The sequence below is a fragment of the Leucopleurus acutus genome, assembly GCF_964270905.1.
Source record: "Leucopleurus acutus genome assembly, chromosome: 7".
Taxonomy (NCBI): Eukaryota; Metazoa; Chordata; class Mammalia; order Artiodactyla; family Delphinidae; genus Leucopleurus; species Leucopleurus acutus.
The window spans coordinates 57,143,696-57,169,069 of record NC_139150.1 but is presented as its reverse complement, the minus strand read 5'-3'; the positions used below and the strand labels follow the sequence as shown (position 1 = coordinate 57,169,069).

Here is a 25,374-nt window from a genome sequence, read left to right as displayed (position 1 = left end):
CAAAAGCTAAGAGAATTCAGCACTACCAAACCAGCTCTACAACAAATGCTAAAGGAACTTCTCTAAGTGGGAAACACAAGAGAAGAAAAGGACCTGCAAAAACAAACCCAAAACAATTAAGAAAATGGTCATAGGAACATACATATCGATAATTACCTTAAACATGAACGGAATAAATGCTCCAGCCAAAAGAAACAGGCTTGCTGAATGCATAAAAAACAAGACCCATATATATGCTGTCTACAAGAGACACACTTCAGACCAAGGGACATATACAGACTGAAAGTGAGGGGATGGAAAAAGATATTCCATGCAAATGGAAATCCAAAGAAAGCTGGAATAGCAATACTCATATCAGATAAAATAAACTTTAAAGAATGTTACAAGGGACAAGGAAGGACACTACATAATGATCAAGGGTTCAATCAAAGAAGAAGATATAATAAGTATAAATATATATGCACCCAACACAGGAGCACCTCAGTACATAAGGCAACTGCTAACAGCTCTAAAAGAGGAAATCAACAGTAACAAAATAATAGTGGGGGACTTTAACACCTCACTTACACCAATGGACAGATCATCCAAAGTGAAAATAAGGAAAGAGAAGCTTTAAATGACACAATTGACCAGATAGATTTAATTGATAGTTATAGAATATTCCATCCAAAAACAGCAGATTACACTTTCTTCTCAAGTGCACATTAAACATTCTCCAGGATAGATCACATCTTGGGTCACAAATCAAGCCTCAGTAAATTTAAGAAAATTGAAATCACATCAAGCATCTTTTCTGACCACAACGCTATGAGATTAGAAATGAATTACAGGGAAAAAAGCATACAAAACACAAACACATGGAGGCTAAACTATACGTTACTAAATATCCAAGAGATCACTGAAGAAATCAAAGAGGAAATCAAAAAATACCTAGAGACAAATGACAATGAAAACTTGATGATCCAAAACCTATGGGATGTAGCAAAAGCAGTTCTCAGAGGGAAGTTTATAGCTATATAAGCCTACCTCAAGAAACATCTCAAATAAACAATCTAACCTTACACCTCAAGGAACTAGAGAAAGAAGAACAAACAAAACCCAAACTTAGTAGAAGGAAAGAAATCATACAGATCAGAGCAGAAATAAATGAAATAGAAACAAAGAAAACAATAGCAAAGATCAATAAAACTAAAAGCTGATTCTTTGAAAAGATAAAGAACATTGATAAACCATTAGCCAGACTCATCAAGAAAAAGAGGGAGAGAACTCAAATCAATAAAATTAGAAATTAAAGAGGAGAAGTTACAACAGACACCACAGAAATACAAAGCACCCTAAGAAACTACTACAAGCAACTGTATGCCAATAAAATGGACAACCTGGAAGAAATGGACAAATTCTTAGAAAGATATAACCTTCCAAGACTGAACGAGGAAGAAATAGAAAATATGAACAGACCAATCACAAGTAATGAAATTGAAACTGTGATTAAAAATCTTCCATCAAACAAAAGTCCAGGAACAGATGGCACACAGGTGAATTCTATCAAACATTGAGAGAAGAGCTAACACCCATCCTTCTCAAACTCTTCCAAAAAATTGTGGAGAAGGAACACTGCCAAACACATTCTATGAGGCCACCATCACCGATACCAAAACCAGACAAAGATACTACAAAAAAAGAAAATTACAGAGCAATATCACTGATCAATATAGATGCAAAAATCCTCAACAAAATACTAGCAAACAGAATCCAACAGAACATGAAAAGGATTATACACCATGATCAAGTGGGATTTACCCCAGGGATGCAAGGATTCTTCAATATATGCAAATCAATTAATGTATATACCATATTAACAAATTGAAGAAGAAAAACCATATGATCATCTCAATAGATGCAGAAAAAGCTTTTGACAAAATTCAACACCCATTTATAACAAAAACTCTCCAGAAAGCGGGCATAGAGGGAACCCACCTCAACATAATAAAGGCCATATATGACAAACCCACAGCAAACATCATTCTCAATGGTGAAAAACTGAAAACATTTCCTCTAAGATCAGGAACAAGACAAGGATGTCCACTCTCACCACTATTATTCCACATAGTTTTGGAAGTCCTAGCCACGGCAATCAGGGAAGAAAAAGAAATAAAAGGAATACAATTGGAAAAGAAGAAGTAAAACTGTCACTGTTTGCAGATGACATGATACTATAAATAGAGAATCCTAAAGATGCCACCAGAAAACTACTAGAGCTAATCAATGAATTTGGTAAAGTAGCAGGATACAAAATTAACGCACAGAAATCTCTGGCATTCCTATATACTAATGATGAAAAATCTGAAAGAGAAATTAAGGAAACACTCCCATTTACCACTGCAACAAAAAGAATAAAATACCTAGGAATAAACCTACCTAGTGAGACAAAAGACCTGTATGCAGAAAACTATAAGACACTGATGAAAGAAATTAAAGATGATACAAACAGATGGAGAGATGTACCATGTTTTTGGATTGGAAGAATCAATATTGTGAAAATGACTATACTACCCAAAGCAATCTACAGATTCAATGCAATCCCTATCAAATTACCAATGGCAGTTTTTACGGAACTAGAACAAAAAATCTTAAAATTTGTATGGAGACACAAAAAACCCCGAACAGCCAAAGCAGTCTTGAGGGAAAAAACCAGAGGTGGAGGAATCAGACTTCCTGACTTCAGACTATACTACAAAACTACAGTAATCAAGACAGTATGGTACTGCCACAAACACAGAAATATAGATCAATGGAAGAAGATAAAAGCCCAGAGATAAACCCATGCACCTATAGTCAACTAATCTATGACAAAGGAGGCAAGGATATACAATGGAGAAAAGACAGTCTCTCAATAAGTGGTGCTGGGAAAACTGGACAGCTACATGTAAAAGAATGAAATTAGAACACTCCCTAACACAATACACAAACATAAACTCAAAATGGATTAGGGACCTAAATGTAAGACCGGACACTATAAAACTCTTAGAGGAAAACATATAAAGAACACTCTTTGAAATAAATCACAGCAAGATCTTTTTAGATCCACCTCCTAGACTAATGGAAATAAAAACAAAAATAAACAAATGGGACCTAATGAAACTTAAAAGCTTTTGCACCACAAAGGAAACCATAAACAAGACGAAAAGACAACCCTCAGAATGGGAGAAAATATTTGCAAACGAATCAACAGACAAAGGATTAATCTCCAAAATATATAAACAGCTCATGCAGCTCAATATTAAAAAACAACCCAATCCAAAAATGGGCAGAAGACCTAAATAGACATTTCTCCAAAGAAGACATACAGATGGCCAAGAAGCACATGAAAAGCTGCTCAACATCACTAATTATTAGAGAAATGCAAATCAAAACTACAATGAGGTATCACCTCACACCAGTTAGAATGGGCATCATCAGAAAATCTACAAACAACAAATGCTGGAGAGGGTGTGCAGAAAAGGGAACCCTCTTGCACTGTTGGTGTTGGGAATGTAAATTGATATAGCCACTATGGAGAACAGTATGGAGGTTCCTTAAAAAACTAAAAATAGAATTACCATATGATCCAGCAATGCCACTACTGGGCATATACCCAGAGAAAACCATAATTCAGAAAGACACATGCACCCCAATGTTTATTGCAGCCCTATTTACAATAGCCAGGTCATGGAAGCAACCTAAATGCCCATCGAGTGATGAATAGATAAAGAAGTTGTGGTACATATATACAATGGAATATTACTCAGCCATAAAAATGAATGAAATTGGGTCACTTGTTGAGACGTGGATGGATCTAGAGACTGTTCTACAGAGTGAAGTAAGTCAGAAGGAGAAAAACAAATATCATATATTAACGCATATATGTGGAACCTAGAAAATTGGTACAGATGAACCGGTTTGCAGGGCAGAAATTGAGACACAGATGTAGAGAACAAACGTATGGACACCAAGGGGGGAAAGCAGCAGGGGGTGAAGTTGGTGGCGTGATGAACTGGGAGATTGGGATTGACATGTATACACTGACGTGTATAAAATGGATGACTAATAAGAACCTGTTGTATAAAAAAAATAATAATAGATAACTAATAAGAACCGGCTGTATAAAAAAAAAGTTACAATGGGCATAGTAATATTTTGAGATCTCTCTTACAATGGTAATGTGATTTCTATTGTGGACAGAGTCACAGGAACTGCTAATGCCACCTTTGCTTATGCTCAAAACTGACAGAACTGTTAAATTCTAGCTGGAATTTAGAAAGAAAATTGCTATTTTTTCCCCTCATGCTCTAACAGACAAATTTTTCTTGATACTAAAGCGTTAAAAAGATTTTATCACCAGGAACATTTAAAGGAACAGCACTCAACCTTGTAACAACAGTCTTTGTAAAAATCACAACAATGTTATTTACGTCTGGTGCTTGTACCTACTGTCAATAAATGCACATAGTAATGAAATGAAACTCAATGAAGGCACCTCTGTGAAAGGTGAAGTTATAGAGGCTAAAGTGGGTAATTTTGGGGTGACCTAAACTGAAACAGGAATCTAACTTAAGCACTGAGATTGGAATACGTACTGCATCCTCAAATATCATTTCTGCCCAGTGACTTTTTGACAGAGAACAGAGAGGAGTTTAGTTCAAACTTGACCTCTAAAGTGAGGGCTCAGAGAGGAGTTCTGTGTGGTAGAGGAAGGAATATTTCTATGCTCTGCAAGATGTGTCTTCTCTTATTGGACGTGTGAAGCCTGATGTGCATTCATACCCTGAAGGAGAATCACCCACCATCTGATGAGATGAGTCATGGGTAGAGATGTCATCTTAGGAAAATCCCTGAGTGGATTCTCCATCTGTAATAATGATATTAATAAAGGGTGCAAATCCAAATACGATAGTATAGGTAGAGGCTCACAGGTACATCCATCATTCATTCAGCAAGGCTGGAGAGTTGAAGGAAAAAGCTAAGCAACTTATCCAGTGAACAGGCCACAAAGCACATTTCCATGTATATCCAATAACCCTTTTGCCTTCTCAACTTTATTATTTCTCCGTAATTTCTATGAATTAATAAACTGAGATATTATTGTATTTTTTTCAAGGTATCCATTTTATTAAAAAATCCTAGAGGTATTAGAGTGAATAAATTAATACAAACTATTATTCTTTTACCAAACTTATGCAGCAAAAATCACTCATCTAAATTTGCCTTGTAATAATGAAAGCTTTCTTTATAAAATTACAAGAGCTAGGTAAAAATGTTTTACCCAGAAAAACCTAAACCCCTGGGGCTTCATGAAGAAACAATTGCTCCTAGAGCACAAATGCACATGCAGGCTCATAAAAATGTCACAAGTATTTAATTTTCGACATGTCTGTTTGTTCACGTGTACTTGATTTCTTGTGGGTTTTTAAGTACAAACATATAATACAGTGGGAAATGGTGGTAAGCAGTTTCCCAGCAGATTTAAGGTCTTTTTCAATGTAACGCCTATAGAAGTATAACTTACAGGCTGCAGAAGATACTGAGAAGAAAAAACATGAATTCTTTTCCATGTGAGTTATTAGCTCACGTCAGAGGTGGTTGGTCTTATTCAGGAGCTAAGTGAAGGGGACTGGGATGGGAGAAGCATCTTCAGATGCTTCACTGTGTTAATGTAGGAAACTCTCAACAGGTAGGCACCACCTGCTTTCTATTCTGAATAGTTTTCGGCAAACATACTTCATAAAGAGCAGACAGGAAAAACCTGATGTGAGCTCTTGCTAACTCATTTCCAATCTCATTACTTGTAAGAGAACATGTGAGTCCCTGGATGCCTGGCACTAGAAGCTCTGCTTTGGGCTTTTATATTTCAGATGCTCTTCAGGCCTCTTGGGTAGTTAACAGTAAAATGGGGGCAGGGACCCTATAGATTCAACAAAATCTCAATCATTCACACCAGTTGTGTGTGTGTTTAGAAATCAACAAGCCGATTTTTTAATTTATGAAAAATGCAAAGAACCTAAAATATACAAACAATGCTGGAATGAATTACAATTTAGGGGAAATGAGGAGGAAAAGCGTTCATTCATTCATTTATAAGGTAATGCAATTTTAAAAAATTGCCTCAGATGGGACATTTTCAACAGAGAGAAGCAAGGGACATGGGGCATTACTATATAGTATTCCTACCCATAAGGATTTTTGAATCTCAATTACAGCAGGTGAATGGGTTAAAAATAGCTAAAATAGATGCAAAGATTTTCTTAACAAGGTGGCCCAAAGCAAAACAGACTAATTAAAGGACTTAACAGTTTTTCTGTGTCACCAAGAAGGAAGCCCAGGTAAATAATAAAACCATGTAAACCAATTCAAGGCATGGTCTCAAACTGGAAAAGTGAAGCCAAATCAGCACCATCTAAATGACACACCATGTGCTCTGACTTTGAAGAAAGGGAGGTTCTGTAACTTTAATGACTACTGAACCTCTCTGAAGTTCCTTTTCATCATCTGTAAAATGGATACAATTAGAACACCTGCAACAGAGGGTTACTAAGTGGACCAAATGAGACAATGTACTATTGGGTTGGCCAAAATGTTCCTTCGGTTTTTAAGTAAAAATAAAAGACAAATTTTTTCATTTTCACCAAGAACTTTATTGAACAATGTATTCACCATTTTGTTCCACTATCTTCCACCATTTTTCAGGCAGCTTCATAATTCCACCTTCCCAACACTCTTTATCTTTTTGAGCAAATAACTGTTCCAGGCACCTTTTACAGTCTTCCAGGGAACTGAAATTTTTTCCATTAAGAGAATTTTGTGAAGACTGAAATAAATGGAAATCCGAAGGTGCAAAGTCTGGTGAATACGGCAGACGAATCAGAACTTCCCAGCCAAGCTGTAATAGTTTTTGCCTGGTCATCAAAGAAACATGCAGGCTTGCGCTATTCTGATGAAAGATTATGCGTTTTCTGTTGACTAATTCTGGACGCTTTTCGTGGAGTGCTGCTTTCAGCTGGTCTAATTGGGAGCAGTACTTGTTGTAATTAATCGTTTCGTTTTCGGGAATGAGCTCATAATAGAGGACTCCCTTCCAATCCCACCATATACACAACATCACCTTCTCTGGATAAAGACAGGCCTTTGGTGTAGTTGGTGGTGGTTCATTTCACTTGCCCCACGATCTCTTCCATTCCACATTATTGTACAGTATCCAGTTTTGATCACCCGTCACAATTTGTTTTAAAAACAGAATGTTTTTGTTACGTTTAAGTAGAGAATCACAGGCGGAAATACAGTCAAGAAGGTTCTTTTGCTTAACTTATGTGGAACCCAAACATCAAAGCAATGAACAGAACCAAGCTGGTGCAAATGATTTTCGATGCTTGAGTTGGATATTCTGAGTATGTCGGCTATCTCCCGCGTAGTATAACATTGATTGTTCTCAATTAATGCCTCGATTTGATCGCTATCAACTTCAACTGGTCTACCCAACCGTGGAGCATCACCCAGTGAGAAATCTCCAGCACGAAACCTCTCAAACCACTTCTGACACGTTTGATCAGTCACAGAACCTTCTCCATAGGCTGCACAAATCTTTTTTTGCATTTCAGTTGCGTTTTTACCTTTCGTGAAATAATAAAGCATAATATGCCAAAAATGTTGTTTTCCCTCCATCCTCAATATTAAAATGGCTGCACAAAAATTCACCAATTTTGATAAGTTTTTTTTAAATGTACGCTGATACGATAGCTGTCACAATACAATCTAACAAAATTGTTTCAAATGAAGTTAAAGACAACTAAGTGCTACGAGAGGCATCTTAAGGAAAAAACTGAACGAACCTTTTTTGGCCAACCCAATACTTATGAAAGCATTCAATAAACTTTAAAAGGCACTAAACCAATATTAGCTATTATTAATTTACCTCATCTACCTTGATATGCTGCTCTCAACAAAAGGGGGAAGTCACCTTGAACAGGAGAGAAAATCAGGGTGGGACAGGCAATTCTGATTCTACAAAGGCACACTACTTACATGAGCATCAGAGAGAAAGAGGGGAGGGAGAGGTAGAGAGAGACAGAGAGATAGAGATTGAGAATGAACAAGTGCAAGCTTCCTAAGCTTCGTTTGAAATTTCAGGAGAAACAGCCAAAGGAGCAGTGGCAGAGAAGTCAACCAAAAGCTTTCCACTGCCCATCACAACAACAGCAGGAACAGTGCAGATTCTGCCTCACTGGCTCACCGATGTTAATCAAAGAGGACAAATCCAGTCTTTAACGTCCACTATTAAGCAAGCAAGCCTAATATCCATCTGTCAGTTTATCAAGTGTTAATTAAATGCATCTATGTGCCCAGAACTGTGCTTGAAAGACAGCTGTGTGGGGTTCCAGTGGGGGCAGGAAGGGCAGGGGAAGCCTGAGCGGCTCTGGAGCAGCCCCTCCTTTCCAGCCCCGTGCCTTGTAGCCCTCCTTTTAATCTCTCTGGGCTCTGCAGCCTTGACAAAAGCTACTTCTTTGCATCTATTAAGGATGCTCTTCTTTTCTCAAAATACATGATAAAGATACATGACAACACACTTTAAGGTATAGTTAAAAGTTGTTTAATATATAAGGGTTTGCAAATTTTTAATTTTCTTCTAATTCCTGAGAAATATATGAGAAAAGGGGGACAAAATTAACTAAAAGGCCTACCTAATTCTCAAGGAAGGACAAACGAAATGGAAAATAACCCATGAGCGTATCCGATGCCCACAAAGAAGAGGGTTTTCACTTCTCCCTCCCTCCTGCCCCAAGAAAAAGCTTCTGAGTGACAGGTCAGCCCAGTAATGGCTGAAAGAAAAATTAAAAGAATGTTTCATTGAAAGATGTAGAAACCGGAATTTCTTATGTTCCTTCAGATACTACTCTATAATTTCACTGACCCACTATACCCAGTGTGGGACAAGAAGACAGGGAGGATGCATGAAACCTCACGGTGAAAACAAGCCAACTTCAGATAAGGAATGGTCAAGAAACCATCCCTTTTATACCCGGAAAGAAGTATTTATTTACACGTGAGAAATGTGTCAGAGCCCAAGATGGCTACCAACACTCTGTGGAAAGGGGGGAAGTAGCCCCAGGCTGCCTGGCTTCCTGCCAAGAGACCTCAAGAGGCCTTTCTAGTTAATTCAGAGTTTTATATATCATATTTGCTGAAAGTGGACACAGAACATAGACCTGGACTTTTAGATAGAAACCTTGGAACTTACCTCATTTAAGTGTCTTTTCTATTGCTTGCAGTTAATAGTCTCATAAAATTATACTCTCATTACATTTTGTCAGTATCTATGGATTTCATTACGACTATGGCACCTAATTACTGTTTTCTAAATGAAGGAATTGAATATCTGCCTCTTATGCTTTACAGGATGTTGGAATGTCAAATACCCTTTGCTGTTGAGGCACGTTCCATTTATATTTCTCTACTGTATCCATGGTGCTTGACTGTAATACCAATGTTAAAATACGGGATTTAGTATCACTACTTAATTTTCGTAACAAGCTATCAGACAATAATGCAAGCCTTAATTACTTTTTTTTAAAAAGGTGTATAAATTTCTGAAAAGCTTAAAATTTCCTGGGAACTGAGAAATATTAATTCTGTGAAAAACTGAGCAAGTGTTCCATATAGAAACACATCTTACCTATGCTAAAAAACGTAGCCACATAAGTGGTTGTTAGAGTGGAAGACTTGATTTTCCTCAGTACATGTGGTCCTTGAAGTTGCCAAGTATCAACCGTCCCATGTAAACATTCCTTCCTGCAGTTGGCCCCTCTGCGGTAGGTCTGCTGACTGGTCCCTGGTTCCATGATGCACTTCGGGGCAGAGAGTGGGGATAACAGGGCCAAGCAGGAAACACAACACTGACAAGTTTCTCCTGGGGCTTCTGATGAGTCTGCTTTAGTGATAAAAACCAAACACCTGTACCAAGATGCAGATTTTTTCCATGAAATTTTCTTGTTTAAATTGGGATCAATTTGCAATTTTACAAAGGCTGAAAAAAGTTCAGGCAAAATTCTCCTTCCTATAAAGCTACCTTATTCTGCATTTTGAGAGAGAACAAGAGAGCTCCTGGAAATCAAGGCTCCAAAGAGGGTGATTGCTAACACTCACATCAAAAACACTTAAGGCCTCAGTAGCCAACATGGCTTCAGAGTTATTTCAGGGGCTCTTCAGGCCCTTAGGAGCAAGTGCTGTCTATTTGCAAAATAAACAAGGCGTCCCACACAGCCTATGTCCTAACATTTTTCAAATGCATTTGGATGTTTCTGGGAAGCATTTGAAATAATGTTTTTTTAACCCAACCAGATTAAAGGATAAAGGCTAAGAAATCAGGGTCTAGAGAAATGCTGTACTTAAAGGCAGAGATATTGTTCTGAGCCCCTGGAAACCCACTCTGCTTTCTGCCCCCAGATGAGGATGTGTCTTTGCTGACCAGAAGTCTGATTCCAGAGCCAGTTGCTTGCAAATTTTTCCTTAAATGGAAAGACCCAGACTGTTAACAGTACATTCTTCCAGAATGGGAATGTAAACCCTTCATATAGAGCAACTATTGACATATGCTAGCAAAATACAGTTTTGATTCAGACCCAGCAGCAGCCAACCCCATGCAGATACTGCCACAACTGGGTAGCCCACTAGGGAACAGTGTGCAGGAGAGGTGGCATACCAAGGCATTTGGCCTTTCTCTGCCTGCATGGTCTCCCCATTCTCATTAGTTTCTGTATCCTTGACTGAATTAAAATTGGAATCTGCAATGGAGGCATCTGTTATCTCTTCCCACAAGTTTAAAAATTCCTTGAAACACTTTAATTAGCATCAGAAATGGGTCTGGAATCTCTGCAGTTGGTGTCCGAGCTGGGACTGGCACAAAGACCCTTACCAAGTGGCCAGACTTTGAAAAGGAGCTGGAAAATGGGGAGGGACAGAAGGGTAATCTAAAGATGGCTCAACGGAGACAAAAGAGCCTCTGGCCTAGGACCATGAGGTCACTGCAGGGAGCTTGTGGGGAGAGTGTCAGTGTCAGTAGAACTTTTCCTCTATGCCCCACAGCCAGGCCCAGCAGAAGGTAGGATGGCCCTCAGAGAGATTCCCTGGGTCTCTCTAACTACACTAGCTATGAAGGCAATAACAATGGGACTCCAGGGACCGAGGATGTGCTACAGATTTTCTGAAGCCCTTGTTCTACTGACTGGAAGCCTGGGGGAGAAAAGCTCCATGATCATTGGCCTCGCCCTTCCCCTGGAAATGTCTATAGAAGGAGGAGCAGGAAATTCAAATGAGGGTTATTAATAGAGTACAGAAGTCTGAAGTGGGATATATTTAATTTTCTTGATATAATTAAGAAAAACAGTCTTCACTGGTTCTACCTGACAGAGTGAACAAGGGAAAAATGGGTTCCAATTGTAAATATTCTAAAATGTCTGTGTTAAATATTTCTCCTCCCAGGCAAATCTGGCCTTAACTTTCTTTTTTTTTTTTTTTGCGGTACGCGGGCCTCTCACTGTTGTGGCCTCTCCCGTCGCGGAGCACAGGCTCCAGACGCGCAGGCTCAATGGCCACGGCTCACAGGCCCAGCTGCTCCGCGGCATGCGGGATCTTCCCGGACCGGGACACGAACCCGTGTCCCCTGCATCGGCAGGCGGCCTCTCAACCACTGCGCCACCAGGGAAGCCCTGGCCTTAACTTTCTGTCATCTAGGATGCATGGACTGAGATCTCAACAAAACACTCCTACTGCTAGAAGCGTAAGGGATTTCTTTTTTCAAATGTATGTATGATTTAGAAAGATTGATCAGATTCATCCTTGAATCACCGTATTGTTTGTTTGTTTGTTTGAACCCTTGCTAAGAACTTTTTACTCCAGACATCTGCTTTGGTCAGAATTCTCTCTGCTTTTCAATAACAGTACAAATTCAGAAGGGCATTTCAAAAATAATTTACACACAAGAAACAAATCATATACAAATACCAGATTATTATGCGCAAGTCTAAGAAGAGCTTGTTATCTGGTCATAGCAAACTTTACTGACTGAACAGAAAGGGAGCTAGCAATATCCAAATTGTCATAGGAAAAACAACAACCACCAAACACTGTCAGTTAAACACAAAGACACCCAGATCTGGGGGGCAGGAAGAGGACTGTGGAAATGGCACCACTCAGATCATTGCTAGATGAGTGTTAGTTAAATCCTGGTTCTCTTTCTTAAAAGCAGGGAAGAGAAACTAGAAGAGGACAGAGTCAAGCCATGGAATGGAGCTCCAAACGAAAGGAGGGAAAAGAAAAAGAAAAGAAAAAACACTGATGGATTCAAACTACAGTTTGAATCAAGAGACAACTGGATAACTGAGAACTGATCACAAGTGAGAGTTTAGTTTGCTTTCAGTGTGGCATTCCGATGCCAGCGAGTCTGCCTGGCTCCGACAGGGTCAACACGTCAACTCAAACTCTCAGCAAACTCAAACTCTATCTGTTTAGAACCAGCACAAATGTTACCTCCTCTGTGAATTCTACCTGGCTGCCCCCGATAGAATTAGTGACTTCCTTCCAAGCACTCCCAGAACATTTTATTCATATCTTTATTTAGCCTACCTTATTATGGAATAGAGCATGGCAGCTAAGAGCCTGGTTCTGTGTCACAGTGCCTGGTTTTGAAACCACATGGTCAAAGTGTGACAGAAGCACCAAGAAGAAAATTACAGTCACCTGGTACCTGTTGGATCTCTAAAAGGCTAGAACCCATAGTGATGCTCAAAATGGTCAGTGGGGATTTATAGTGGGAATGAGTATTTGGGGTCTCTCCCTATCAATCCATAATCAACCTGAAACACTGCAGACCCTTTTTATAATTAATGAATTCATAGAAAAGTGTTACTGATTTCTTAATGGTTTTTTTTTTTGGTCACTTGGTGTTTTCTCAATAACTGATACTGAAAGTACAATACACTATACAATATTCTAGGGTTTAGAATTTAGGGGCCTTGATTGTCCATTGCTCCACATGCTGGCAAGGTGATAGTTGTTTCTGCACACCAAGGAAAGGTTTTATTGTTAGTGATGACAGGTATCCTCACCCCATGACCACCCAAAGGTTAGTTATGTAAGCATAGATTAACCAGAAGAGCTGCCTTGCTATAAGCCCTTCACCAGATCCTGGGCAATGCGGGTGTCCCTCCTGTCCTGAGCCACGCATAGTGCCAGCAGGGAAGGAGTTGTGCTAAAGCTTGTCTGGGCAGCTGGCCTGAAGACACAGGTGGGGAAAGAAGTCAGTAAGTGCTGAGCAAGAACTCAAGTTCTATTACAAAGATGAGTGCTAGAATAGAACATGAAGGCAAGCTAAAGGGGCAGAATAACAAGAGAAACTTTCAGAGTGGGTGGGGGAGGGGGGCACACAGAAGCCAACATGACCACTACTTTCCATTGCCCACACCAAGAACACTGCCTGGAAATAAGGTGCCCATGTGAAATATCTAACACACACACGACATAAAAGATGCTCAATAAACACTAGCTCTCTTCTGTCCACTAAGCTCATTCCCTAGCATTAGTGAGTTATTTCAACAAATTTATACCAAGCAGCTTCTATGGAAGGCTGAGTACTAGTTTAAAAGATAAAACACTGGTTAAATTAGTTAATATAATGATCTAGTTAAAATAATAGAAAAAAATTGAAGAAAAGGTACACAAAATAGCAGGAAAAAAATTGACCACTAAGATGTTTACTTCAAGTTCTTCCTCTTTTTTGAATAGGTGTCTATCTCCCTGCTAATAGCCACAACTTAGAAAATTATAAAGGAAATAAATTTCTCAAATGTCTTTGATAGGAGAGAGTATTAAGATGAAAATGATGTACCTTGTATAAGATTCTATATTAGATAAGACTTGTTCCTTACAGTGTATTAATGCATAAACTACAAGTGATTCTGGAGCTCCAACATTGCATATATGGAACAAACACTATAAATCTAATATGAAGGTTTATTGAAGTAATTTGCTTGAAAAAGAAATCTGTGCATTCCATCTTCCTCAGTTCTGTTGCCCTTCGTTATTCAGGCATCTCTTCCATTGGACACCTCTCTAGTTTACTCAGGTGTGAGGAGATGGCCCAGTTGTGGCTATACTTTGCAGGAAGTATATAATTTATGAGCAGCTCATTGTTTGCTCTGGAGAAGAAATGTTTTCAAGGCTCCCAGGTTCAAAACCATTTTACTATTTATTGTGTTCTCCGTCTTTTCCTTATAAACATCTGTGCAACATGCACGTAAGTGGGTTAGGAATACATCCAATGGAACCTTCAGAAATAGATCCAGAAAAGAGGTCACAGTGGCTCATGGCAAAGGATGGTCAAGTACCACAACACTACACACCTAAACACATGTGCACACATACATGCACACGCGAATAAAACCTCATATTTGAAAGAAAGTAAAGTGCCAGTCAAAAAATATGTGTGACAAAAACACTGAAAACTGCGAACTAAAATTTAGATTAACAAGGATTAGCTGAACACTTTCTGTAATATGCTCCTTTCTACTTTAAGAATTTGAAAGCTACCTATTTTTCCAAATGCTATCATTCTAATTACAGAGTATGATTACTGTCTACTGGAAAAGTGCATTATAATAAATCAGACAAAATTTTTATACCATTATCCAGAATGACTTTACACCCAAAGCTCAACACCACTGAATAAGCTAGTATATTTTAAATAATTTATGGCATTAAAGGAGTAGAATTTACTTTAAAATGGTCCTTTTGGATGCAAAAAAGCAAATAATGGAAGAAGCAAAAAAAGGGAAACAAAAACTCTAAAGTAAGTGTAAGTGGAATACTGAAGTAACTGTAGCTTTATACTTCATTTCACCTAAATTGTACAGGCATCCTCTACTCTCTAAAATGCCTGTGTTGGCTCGCCAAGTTAGCCTGAAATTTATCTCAGTTTTTTCCACTATCATTCAGTGATTACCCATTACTCCCAAACAATCAAGGCATGGTTAAGAACACAGACAAACTATACTTCCGACTCTTGGGAGTGTGTCCCCTGGCACTCACAGTTTACACAAAGAGAGATACCTGAGTGAAGTTCAATTTTTTTATGCTTGAAAAGGGAAAGGACACTTAACACAGTAAGGGTAATCACAATGCTCTTCGCCAAAGTTGCCAGATTCTATGAATTCCCTCTAGTTAGTTGTCAAACATTTTGGGGAGGAATCTATACTTGAAGTCTAATTAAAGAATAATGGATAAGTATTAGCTAACAGGAATGTATTTTAGAAATCCAGTGTTCATAATGCTTTCCCCTAGAGAGCTTTGCAAACGCAATTTACGATCACTAAAATGTTTTCCTCATAAGGAAAACCTGCCATATGTAATGTAAATTATATGATCTTTTCCCTACCCTTTACAAAGTATACCAAGCTTAAAGTAATCTGTAGGGGAGAGCAGTTTCTAAATCACCTCAAAGTCAAATATTTTCCTTTTCATCATCATTTATGAAACACATTGGTAACATAGACCTGACTGAGCCACACATCAGAGTTAAGAGGAATGAGGTCCTGATTGAACACCTGGATCTCTTTAATAGCAACTTCAATATAATCATCAGTAACCACAGAGCTCTGGAATATTAAAAGGGGAATGTATGATCCCAAGCAAGGCTTTAGGTGAACACCTCTAGCACCACTGGGGGTTTGGGGTTTGGAATTCAACAAATAGTAGAGTAGGGGCTGAAAAGACATTTACATTCCAGCACCTGTCGCTCATTAACTGAATCTATTTGGGCAAAAAACTGAACCTCTCTGAACTTGAGCTTCTTATCCTTGAAGCAGGGATAATATTACTCATGTGGCCCAGTTCACGTAGGATTGTAGCAGCAACAGCAGCAGAAGTAGCAAAACGAGAAAGCAGTAGTACAACTTTCATTTTCTGAGGGCTTACAGTGTCCGGTGGATTGAAAACCACGTGGTAAGGTAGGCATGTCATTGTAGACAAGGAAGCTGAGACTCAGAGAGAAGAACTTGCACAAGACTGCACATGTGTTACTGGCAGAATCTAAGTGTGAACACCAACAACTCTGACTCCAGAGGCCATGACCCGGTTCACATCTCAAAATGTATTCACATGTGTCATCTAATGAGGTAATGCTAGTGACTTCACTGTAAATGGCAAAGCGCCACATAATGCAATGTGTTATTAGTGTAATTTTTTTAAGCTGCTAAAGTGTTTTCTGCTGAGTACGTATACTGTTCTTAGCAAGAGCCCATCAACTCAAGAAACTAAGGAAAAGTACGAATGAATATGTAACTTGAGACCTAAAACAATGGAAAAGTATGGAAAATGACTTTAAAATAGATGGGACAGTTGGTGATGTCATTTTCTACATTTGCACATTCGCATGCATCCACACAGAGTTCCAACCACAAACATCAAGCATCTCTCAAGACACCGATGGAAGTTGCCAGAATCATCAAAAAGCCGAGAGATCTGGTGTGTATGCGTCATGGCTCCCCAAGCCCATACCGACGACTTGGCAGGCTGCTCACAGGACGTGATTAGAGACATGGGACAAGCATGTTAGTCTGCAAATACTCTGTGGCCAAGCTTCCCAGGGATAACAAGGGGCAGCACGTTACCAAAGCTGAGGGTCGATAGGATGCTTTAGAGTCCTCACTGGCAGCCAAAACCAACGATGGTGAACAAGAAAGCTAACAAAGGCATAGCAACTACCTCTGTACTGTCTTAGTGATTCTAAGCCTTTGAAACAGAGGAAAGACTCCATTCACCAAGGACAGGTAAACGGAATTACAATTAAATTCACATGTTAGTTAGTTGCAAACGCTCTTTTCCCAGAAATAGGTTCAGTCCTGAGTGAAATGGAAAAGGCAGAAAACGCTGCCCTCTGAACTTCTCTTCTGCATTTCTGCTTTTCTGAGCTTGTCCTCACTCCTCCGGCCTCTATGCTGCCCCTAACTTATCCCATCTCAGACAGCAAGTCCCCAAACATTTGTGATCACCCTCTCCCTCCCTTTACTGTGTTGCTGCTCTTTGTTTTCTCTAGAAGGGATTAAATAAACCCCTAAGGCCAGAGTTTACAGGTGTCTGGATTAAACACTGCAGGATCTCAGGAGACGCTTTCACATCAGTCTCTTCCCAGAAATGCTCTCCCCCTCATCCCAGAGATGTGCAGGACACAACCTGTACAAGCATACTCAGCAGCCCTGTAGACAAACCCCAAACCAGAACAGGCATAAAGAGTTTTATCCATTCATCTGTTCATTCACTCATTCAACTCAATAAATATTTATTGCATCTAGCATGTGCCAGACACTGATGGGTCTTGGGCAAATACTAGTAAATAATAATGTATAATACCTGCCCTCAAGAAACTCACAGTCTAGACACATCATCAATGAGTAACATTACAGAGTAGAACATGCTAGCCCTGGGAGGTGTGCAGGAAGGGATTCATATGCAGTCTTGGCAACGGTAAAGGGAGAGCAGGCCTTACCACATTTGGGTTGACTTTATGTCGAAAGCACGTGATGTTCACCACATACGGCCAATCGTCAGGCTCCATCAGCACCCCAGCAGCATGAGCACACGTGACGTGGAATGAGGCTGGGCATCGGCCATAGGAACACTGGATGCAGGCTCCAGAGACCTTCTTAACCCGGTGCCTGCAGAACATGCATTTCTGGAGGGTTAAAACAAAGAAGAGCATCAATTCAAACTCGGTTAACTCAGCCAATTTCCACACTTCACAGCATAATAGCTATTAGAGAGTAAAAAAACTGATTACATCAAGGCCTGACCTCCAGGGCCCCTAATGGTGAGAGTGACTGTGACAACATAAGCTGCGTACCTTCAAGGAAACACACAGCTACAGCCGCATACTACCAGACACATGCTGAAATACTCCTTGTGGTAAGGAAAGCCAAGCCCTTTTGCACATGCTTCTCCAGGCACAGAGCTGAGGAAGAGGCCCCCCAGGTGCTCCTGTAAAGCACCCATGAATGCTGAAGCTTCTTCTCTTTTACCTTCTGCATGCTAGGCCTTTCTGTACATCAAGAGATAGACTATGGGTTTGACAGACAGGTACATACTCTCCTAAGTTAGACGAGGTCTTCAGAAATACCCAAAGAGGGGCTTCCCTGGTGGCGCAGTGGTTGAGAGTCCACCTGCCGATGCAGGGGACACGGGTTCGTGCCCCGGTCCGGGAGGATCCCACATGCCGCGAAGCGGCTGGGACCGTGAGCCATGGCCGCTGAGCCTGCGCGTCTGGAGCCTGTACTCCGCAACCGGTGAGGCCACAACAGTGAGAGTCCCGCGTACCCCAAAAAAAAAAAAAAAAAAAAAAACCCAAAGAGCACACAGCTGGGCTCACGTTTCCATTTACAAGGAAACGTAAAGTGTTAAATGGTCCAATGTGGAAACTGCAGGCTCAAGTGTTTAATAATCCAAATCTGAACCCTTCATGACTGAAACAAAAACATGCCTCCCAAAGTGAGGAAATGGAAAATCACCCCAAAGGGCATAATTTTGTTGAATATCTATAGCTGACTATGCCTGGGGAAGAAAGAATGGAAATAAAAACTGCAATAATAATTACCACAATATGAAAGTTAAATTGCATACATTAGCCCTAAACATTATCAGTACATTTGTTATGAGAGATGGGAAAAAATCAAACAGCTTCACTAAATGCAAGATTTGTGAACTAATACTTGAAGGTTAGGAAAAAAATAGTTGTAGAACAACACAGGGTCAGGTTCAGAAAGCAGAAGAAACAGAGTGATCAAAAAGCTCAACTTTTCATTCCTAAGGATAAAGTAAGTCTGCAATCTGATCAAATGATGATGCAAATATTCTTCTTTTATAGGTACATTTTCCTTCCTGGGACAAAAAAGGTACTTATACTCAATGCCTTTTGAGGACTGTAATGTTTTATCAACAGACATGTAAGAATCAATGTGGACAAAACTTCTAACTCTTCTTTGCCCTCACATCTGATCAGCATCTTCAGTCTGCACCTTAATAGATTCTGCACCTTAATCTTACTCTGATCTCACCTACCCATCTATACCAACTTTCACCATCTCTGTCCATGTTGTCTTGCCCAGTGTAGTAGTGGCCTCCTAACCAGTCTTGCAGTCTTTTATTTCATGCCATTTTGATTCACCTTCCCATAGAACTGAAAAAAGACCCATTACAATACGAACAAAAGCATTATTTAACATCTTGATATCTCTTTGGCAATTCTTGGTATCAGTTTCAATACATTCCTGGTAATTCTTGGTTTACCAGTATCTTTTTGTCAATTCCAACCATTTGAAATATGATGACAGATATAATAGAAAGACCTCATATCAGGAACCCCAGGCATAATCAGATAATCTTTTAAGAGCCTAATCACACCACAAAGAGGTCAGTGTTTGAATAAGTTCAGATATTGACAGATGTATGAAAGGAGAAATTGTTTCCTATTTTACCAATTAAATAGGATTAAGAGTAAGAAAGAGTACTATGACTTAGCTAATTAATGAACTGGTAACTCCCAGCCTCTTCTACCATTAACTTCCTCAATAAACAGAAGTTCTCCAGAAAGAGGGAAGGAGACAGAGAGAATACATTTAAGCCTACTAATAACTCACTCCTTGGAATCTAGTAAGGGAAGTGCCTCCTTTCCCAGGAAGACCAGAGGTAGCCATTTCTAAGGATAAAACCAGTATCCTTAGAAAGTCAACCTGAAGACTCTTGTAATGCAATGCTTTGGAAGATGTTTATTCACAGAGTTGAGAAGTTTGGCTTAAACATCTAATAGGTTCTTGCAGAGATGGAGAATTCCACAAAACTTAGTAGGGGAGCCATTCCATATGCTGTATTACAGTCTACATAGTACTTCCAAACCCCAGTTTCACGTGCTTGCTACTAAACCAATAGTTCTCTACCCTGGCTAAAGCAACTATGGCAATTTAACACCTATACTGCTGGGCTGCGGAATTTAATTCAATAGGGCAAAGATTAGGACATATAAGCCACTTCCTAGAATGTTACGATAGAATTAAGTACTAGGAAAAAAGTAGAAACAAAATGCTATACGAAACTAGAATGACCAGTGCAATCAGGTATGCTTGGGGGTAACACAGGGAAGAAGGCTTTAAAGAAATGTAATGAACTGACTGGATCAAGATGGTGGCCTCAGCCCCTGCTACAAATCCACCAGCCCCAAACCCTAAATAAATAGAGATAGGAAAAATAATGAAACCATAACAGCACTGACTAACAAAAAAGAGAGCACTTAATTTCAGGGACGAGAGCCCCAGCAACAAACTATTAGTAGGTTTCTCTGAGGAGGCAGTTCTGGCAAGGCCAATGTCAAGAGTGGAAGCAAATAATTAAAAGACAAGGGACCCACTGTCAGGCCAGCCCCATGGCCCACCTGCCCCCACTCTTCATCAGCAGGTGAAGTAATCTGATCCAATCTGAATCCGAGTCCTGTGACCTGACCTATCATTTGCCAATAAGACAAGTGAATTCTCGTTTGGGCTAAGGAAAAAAATAGTGCACCCAAGATAAAATACAATCATATACTTTAAAAATCACAAACACTTGAAGGAAAACAATGCCATGAACAAGAGATACTATAATTAATAAATAGAAGAATAGCTGGCCTAAGGAATCAGGTAAGGGGAAACAGAAGACGAGTTTAAAAGAGATGCAGCACGTGTTATGACAGAGATTCCCAAACAGATCCCATCAATTGAAAAACACAAACAGTAACAACCACCAGTTCTAAAATTAAAATTATTATTTCAAAGAAAAAAAAATTAAGATGTGCTGAATTCTGAAATGGATCCCACTGAAGATCAAATTAGCAACTGGAAGATGGAGCCCAGAGATTGTACAGAACACAGAAGAAAAGATCAAAAAAGAAGGAAAGTGGAACACAAATGCTAAGCAGTATTGAAAAGAGATCCAGATGTTCTATTATCTCTCTAAAAGGCATTCTAGGGCTTCCCTGGTGGCGCAGTGGTTGAGAGTCGCCTGCCGATGCAGGGGACACGGGTTCGTGCCCTGGTCCTGAAAGATCCCACATGCCGCGGAGCAGCTGGGCCCGTGAGCCATGGCCTCTGAGCCTGCGCATCCGGAGCCTGTGCTCCGCAACGGCACAGGCCACAAGAGTGAGAGGCCCGCGTACCGCAAAAAAAAAAAAAAAACAAAAAAAAAAAACATTCTAGATGAATAGAAAAAGAGAAAATAACAGAAATTTTCCAGACCTGAAAAAGGCCCAACAAGTAGGGTTAATTTTTTTTTTAAATCACCTAAACACATCTTAAATACATGTTATATTTCCAAATAAAAAGAGAAAATCCCAAAATCTTCCAAAGAATAAAAGAGAAAAATCAGATTACTGTCAGATCTCTAATCTGCAATAGTGGGTGCTAAAAGACAATGAAACAGTCTTCCAATTTATAGAGGAAAATTAAATTTGGTCTACATCCAGCCTAATATTCATTCAAATGTGAGAGCAAACATAAAGATTATTTTTTCTTTTTCACATTCAAGGATCAGAAGTATGCAATGAAGAAGTAAAGAGTAACCAAAATGCTAAATATGTGGATAAATCTAAATGAATATGGACTGTATGAACAATAACAGTAATGTCTTCCGGGTTTGAAAACAGAGAGAGAATTTGAATAGATGACAATTGTAGCATATAAGGAAGAAGTAGTAAAAATGAAGTTTTAAATGTTCTAAATGTTCTTGAATTGTCTGGGAAAAGGGTAAAAGTACCAATTCACTAATAGTGTGAAAACAAATAGAATAAGGAAAAATAATAAATTCAAACAAAGACATGAAAGGAAAGAAACAGAAACATAGAACAGGTGGCAGCAAAGGAAAAAGCACGTTATAAATTGGTAGAACTAAACCCAAACATATCAGTAAGTTAACTGTAAACAGACTGAATTTTATCTTATAGACCAAGGGTAGCAGAAGTTTTCTTAAAATGCCAGATAAATATTTTAGGCTTGTGAGCCATACAGTGCCAGTTGCAAGTACTCAACTCTACATTGTATAGTTGAATTGAACAATGTGGGGCTTAGGGGCACCAACCCCAACGCCTGCGCAGTCAAAAATCATGTAACTTTTGACTCCCCCAAACTTAATTACTAAGAGCCTACTGCTGACCAGAAGCCTTACCCGTAACGTAAACAGTCGATGAACACGTATTTTGTATGTCATATGTATTATACACGCTATTCTTACAATAAAGTAAACTAGAGAAAAGAAAATGTTATTTAAAAAATCAAAGAAGATAAAATACATCTACAGTACTGTACTATATTTATCCATGCCTAAGTTTATGTCATCTGTTTACAAGATGAATTGTCTGTCAGTACCTACATCAATATTGTCTTATATGATATGAAAAACGGTAGATGTTAAACATATTGCTAACAGTAGGCATCAAAAATGAAAAGATAATGTTAAAAAATTCATATTTATTTACAGGTATAATGATTCATGCATTAATAATGAAGAAGCAGTAATATGACTGCTCTATGGTAGCCTAATGTAATGGGTGGCACCGTGTGTAGTCTGTGTTTGTAACTTTTGATAAATTTTAACTTTTTATAATAGATCTGTGTATATTTTATGGTAGAAAATGATAAAATAGACTAGTATCTACATATAGTTTATGCATTCATGACATACCTGACATTTTCTTAATTTTTTCCGTATTTCTAAACTACATGGTTCATCTGCAAGTTTTTCAAATTACCACGAATCTCCAAAAAAATTTCCAATATATTTATTGAAAAAAAAAATCCACAGATAAACGGACCCATGTTTCTCAAGGGTCAACTGTAGTGTAAAAGCTGCTACAGATAATTCACAAATGATGGGCATGGCTGTGTTCCAATAAAACTTTATTTACAACAACAAGCACGTGCCCTAGTGTGCTGACCCCAGCTATAGGCCATGGGCACGTATTTGAAGATAGTGAGCTGTGAAATGATGGAATCAGTATTTAAGTAAGATCACTCTAGCAGCAAGGTGGATAAAGAGCAGACTGGTGGGAAATGAAACTGTTAGGAAGCCACAGGAATACTGAGGCAAAGGATGATGACGACTTGGACTAGGGAAGTGGCTATTAGGAGGAAGGTAAATGTTAAGTGTTTTTCACTCCTGTTATTCTTTGTTGACAGAAATTCTATATCTTCCTTTAAATAGAGCTACTCACTCAAGGCCAGGGCTGGACAGTCTGTGTGCTGTGGGAAAGAACCTCTTTAGTAGCTGCTTTAGTTTTGAAATAGATGAGGGTTGAGGTGACCAATTTCTAGAGGGATGAGGACTGAAAGGAATGTGTGAACAGTAAGACTGTTGGGCGCTTAAAAGCACAGAAAGTTCAGAAAGACAGAGCCATTCTTCCTGCAGTTCCTGTTTGAGATGCCAGTGACCCACTGGGAAAGGGATAAAGAACCAATTTCTGGAAGACGATAAATAAAGGAGGTTTGAGAAGTCAAATGAGGCAGCCTAGAGAGCCATCACTTGGGGTACTTCAGAACAAAGTTGAGGAGGGCTGATGTCCAGGGAGACCAACACAGCAGAGCAGGAAAATGCTGACACAGATGACACTGGAGAGTGACTTTAAGGTGTCATTCACCTTTATGGTTTTCTAGTAAGGATGCCTGGGACATAACAGCTGCTCAATGTTTGTTGAACTAAACTGAATCCAGGCAAGTATATTTTGGTCAAGCTATAGACCTGCTCGCCTGTTTCCTCAACAGTGAAAAAAGACTCCACACGTAATTATGCCACCAGAGATGTTAGAGGGCTTCAGAATCACTGGGAGGCCTGCTTCAAGCACAGGTTGCAGGCGCCACCCCCAGAATTTCAGTGTGTCTGGGCTGGGGCTGTTGAATTTGCATTTCTGACAAGTTGTCAGTAATACTGATGCTGTTGATCCAGGGATCACACTTTGAGAACCACTGGGCTGGTGGGTTAAAGTGTTAAAGGGTGTGGATTATTCTGAGAGGCTCTAGTATAAGGCAATTCAGGAAGTACAATGTTTTTTCATCTATTCTTCTGTGTCAAGGGCTGAGAGAATCCTCAGGCAAGTATGATTTATAGATCACTGTACTTTCTTGGGGGACGGGATTTCCATACTTATTCCAATGGCATAGGCCATTAAAGCTCCTAATGGGTTGAGGATTTAATGAAGTATCTGGCAATGAGGCTTTGTGTACCATTAGATTCCTTGAGCACACAGCCTGGCAAAGGGCATCAAGAAATGATGAGCTGTGAAGGAGTTACAGGTTCAAAGCACATCCCCTTCCCTTCTTTTTCTTTTAATATGATTTGTAGTATGATTTTATTGTTGTTTTGCCAATTTTATGATTCTTTTTTCTTCCATAAATAAGCTGATAATTTCAAAACAGGCACAAATACTTTTATTTTAATTAGTATTTCCTTATCAGACAAGTAACAAGCTGATATTACCTAATTCCTTTTTCCTTTTGCTCTCCAAAGACGTTTTTTCCAGGTACTCCATGGCAAGCTGACGTTTCCAGCTCCAACAGGGAATACTGTTGGACTCAATGGATGTCATTATGGTTGCAGGCAAGTCAGAGGACTGAGGTTGAAACTTTGATTTTGCTCTACATCCTTAAATATAGGTTTTAAAAGAGAAACCTTTTTTTTTATTCTACCTGTAAAATTTATGTTCTGCTCATAAATATTCATTAACTCAGTCACTCACGTGCCAATAATGGCCAACACTGGGGGAACGCTGTATGATGCAGTCTAAGATCTACAGCAAGCAGCTTACAGTCCAGGGGAGGAAACAGACATGTAAACAACTTAGGCAGAAGGAAAAGCAGAACACGAGAGCTGTCATGTGAGAGAGCAAGATTCAGAAGGAGCAGAGAGAGGAGTAGATTGATACCAAGAGAAATCAGTTTACCCAGAGAGCTAAAGAGCGGCTGGGGAGGAAGGGAGAAGGGAAGGTTGAAAACCGAGGTGTCCACGGTGAACTCACACTGCAGGGTATGGGCTGCTATAGTAAGGGGCAGCAATTAATATGCAGTCTCACACCACTCGGGCCAGACAGAATTGTTCTGATCTCAGTGGTCTAAGCATATTACAAATGGCAGATGTCATGAAATGATACAGTAAAACTCAATTCTGAATACTTGTGCATCAGCTCGTAACATGGTGAGCACTCTGTCGCTCCACACCCCCATCAAGAAAAGTTATTTCTACCCTTCAAGTTCAGAGCATTAAAATAAACGGCTCAAGGTGTCAAGTGTG

The 25,374-nt window shown here is 39.4% G+C and overlaps 1 protein-coding gene across 4 annotated transcripts in view; it reads right to left on the bottom strand.

Moving 5' to 3' along the window:
* The window catches only part of KDM4C (lysine demethylase 4C), a 395,353-nt gene that overhangs the window by 60,324 nt on the left and 309,655 nt on the right, over positions 1-25,374 (bottom strand). For all 4 annotated transcript variants that reach the window (XM_082842831.1, XM_082842830.1, XM_082842832.1 and 1 more), the window contains one exon: positions 17,567-17,752. In XM_082842831.1, coding sequence (XP_082698957.1) covers positions 17,567-17,752 — 186 coding nt within the window. The remainder of the gene's footprint in view (positions 1-17,566; positions 17,753-25,374) is intronic.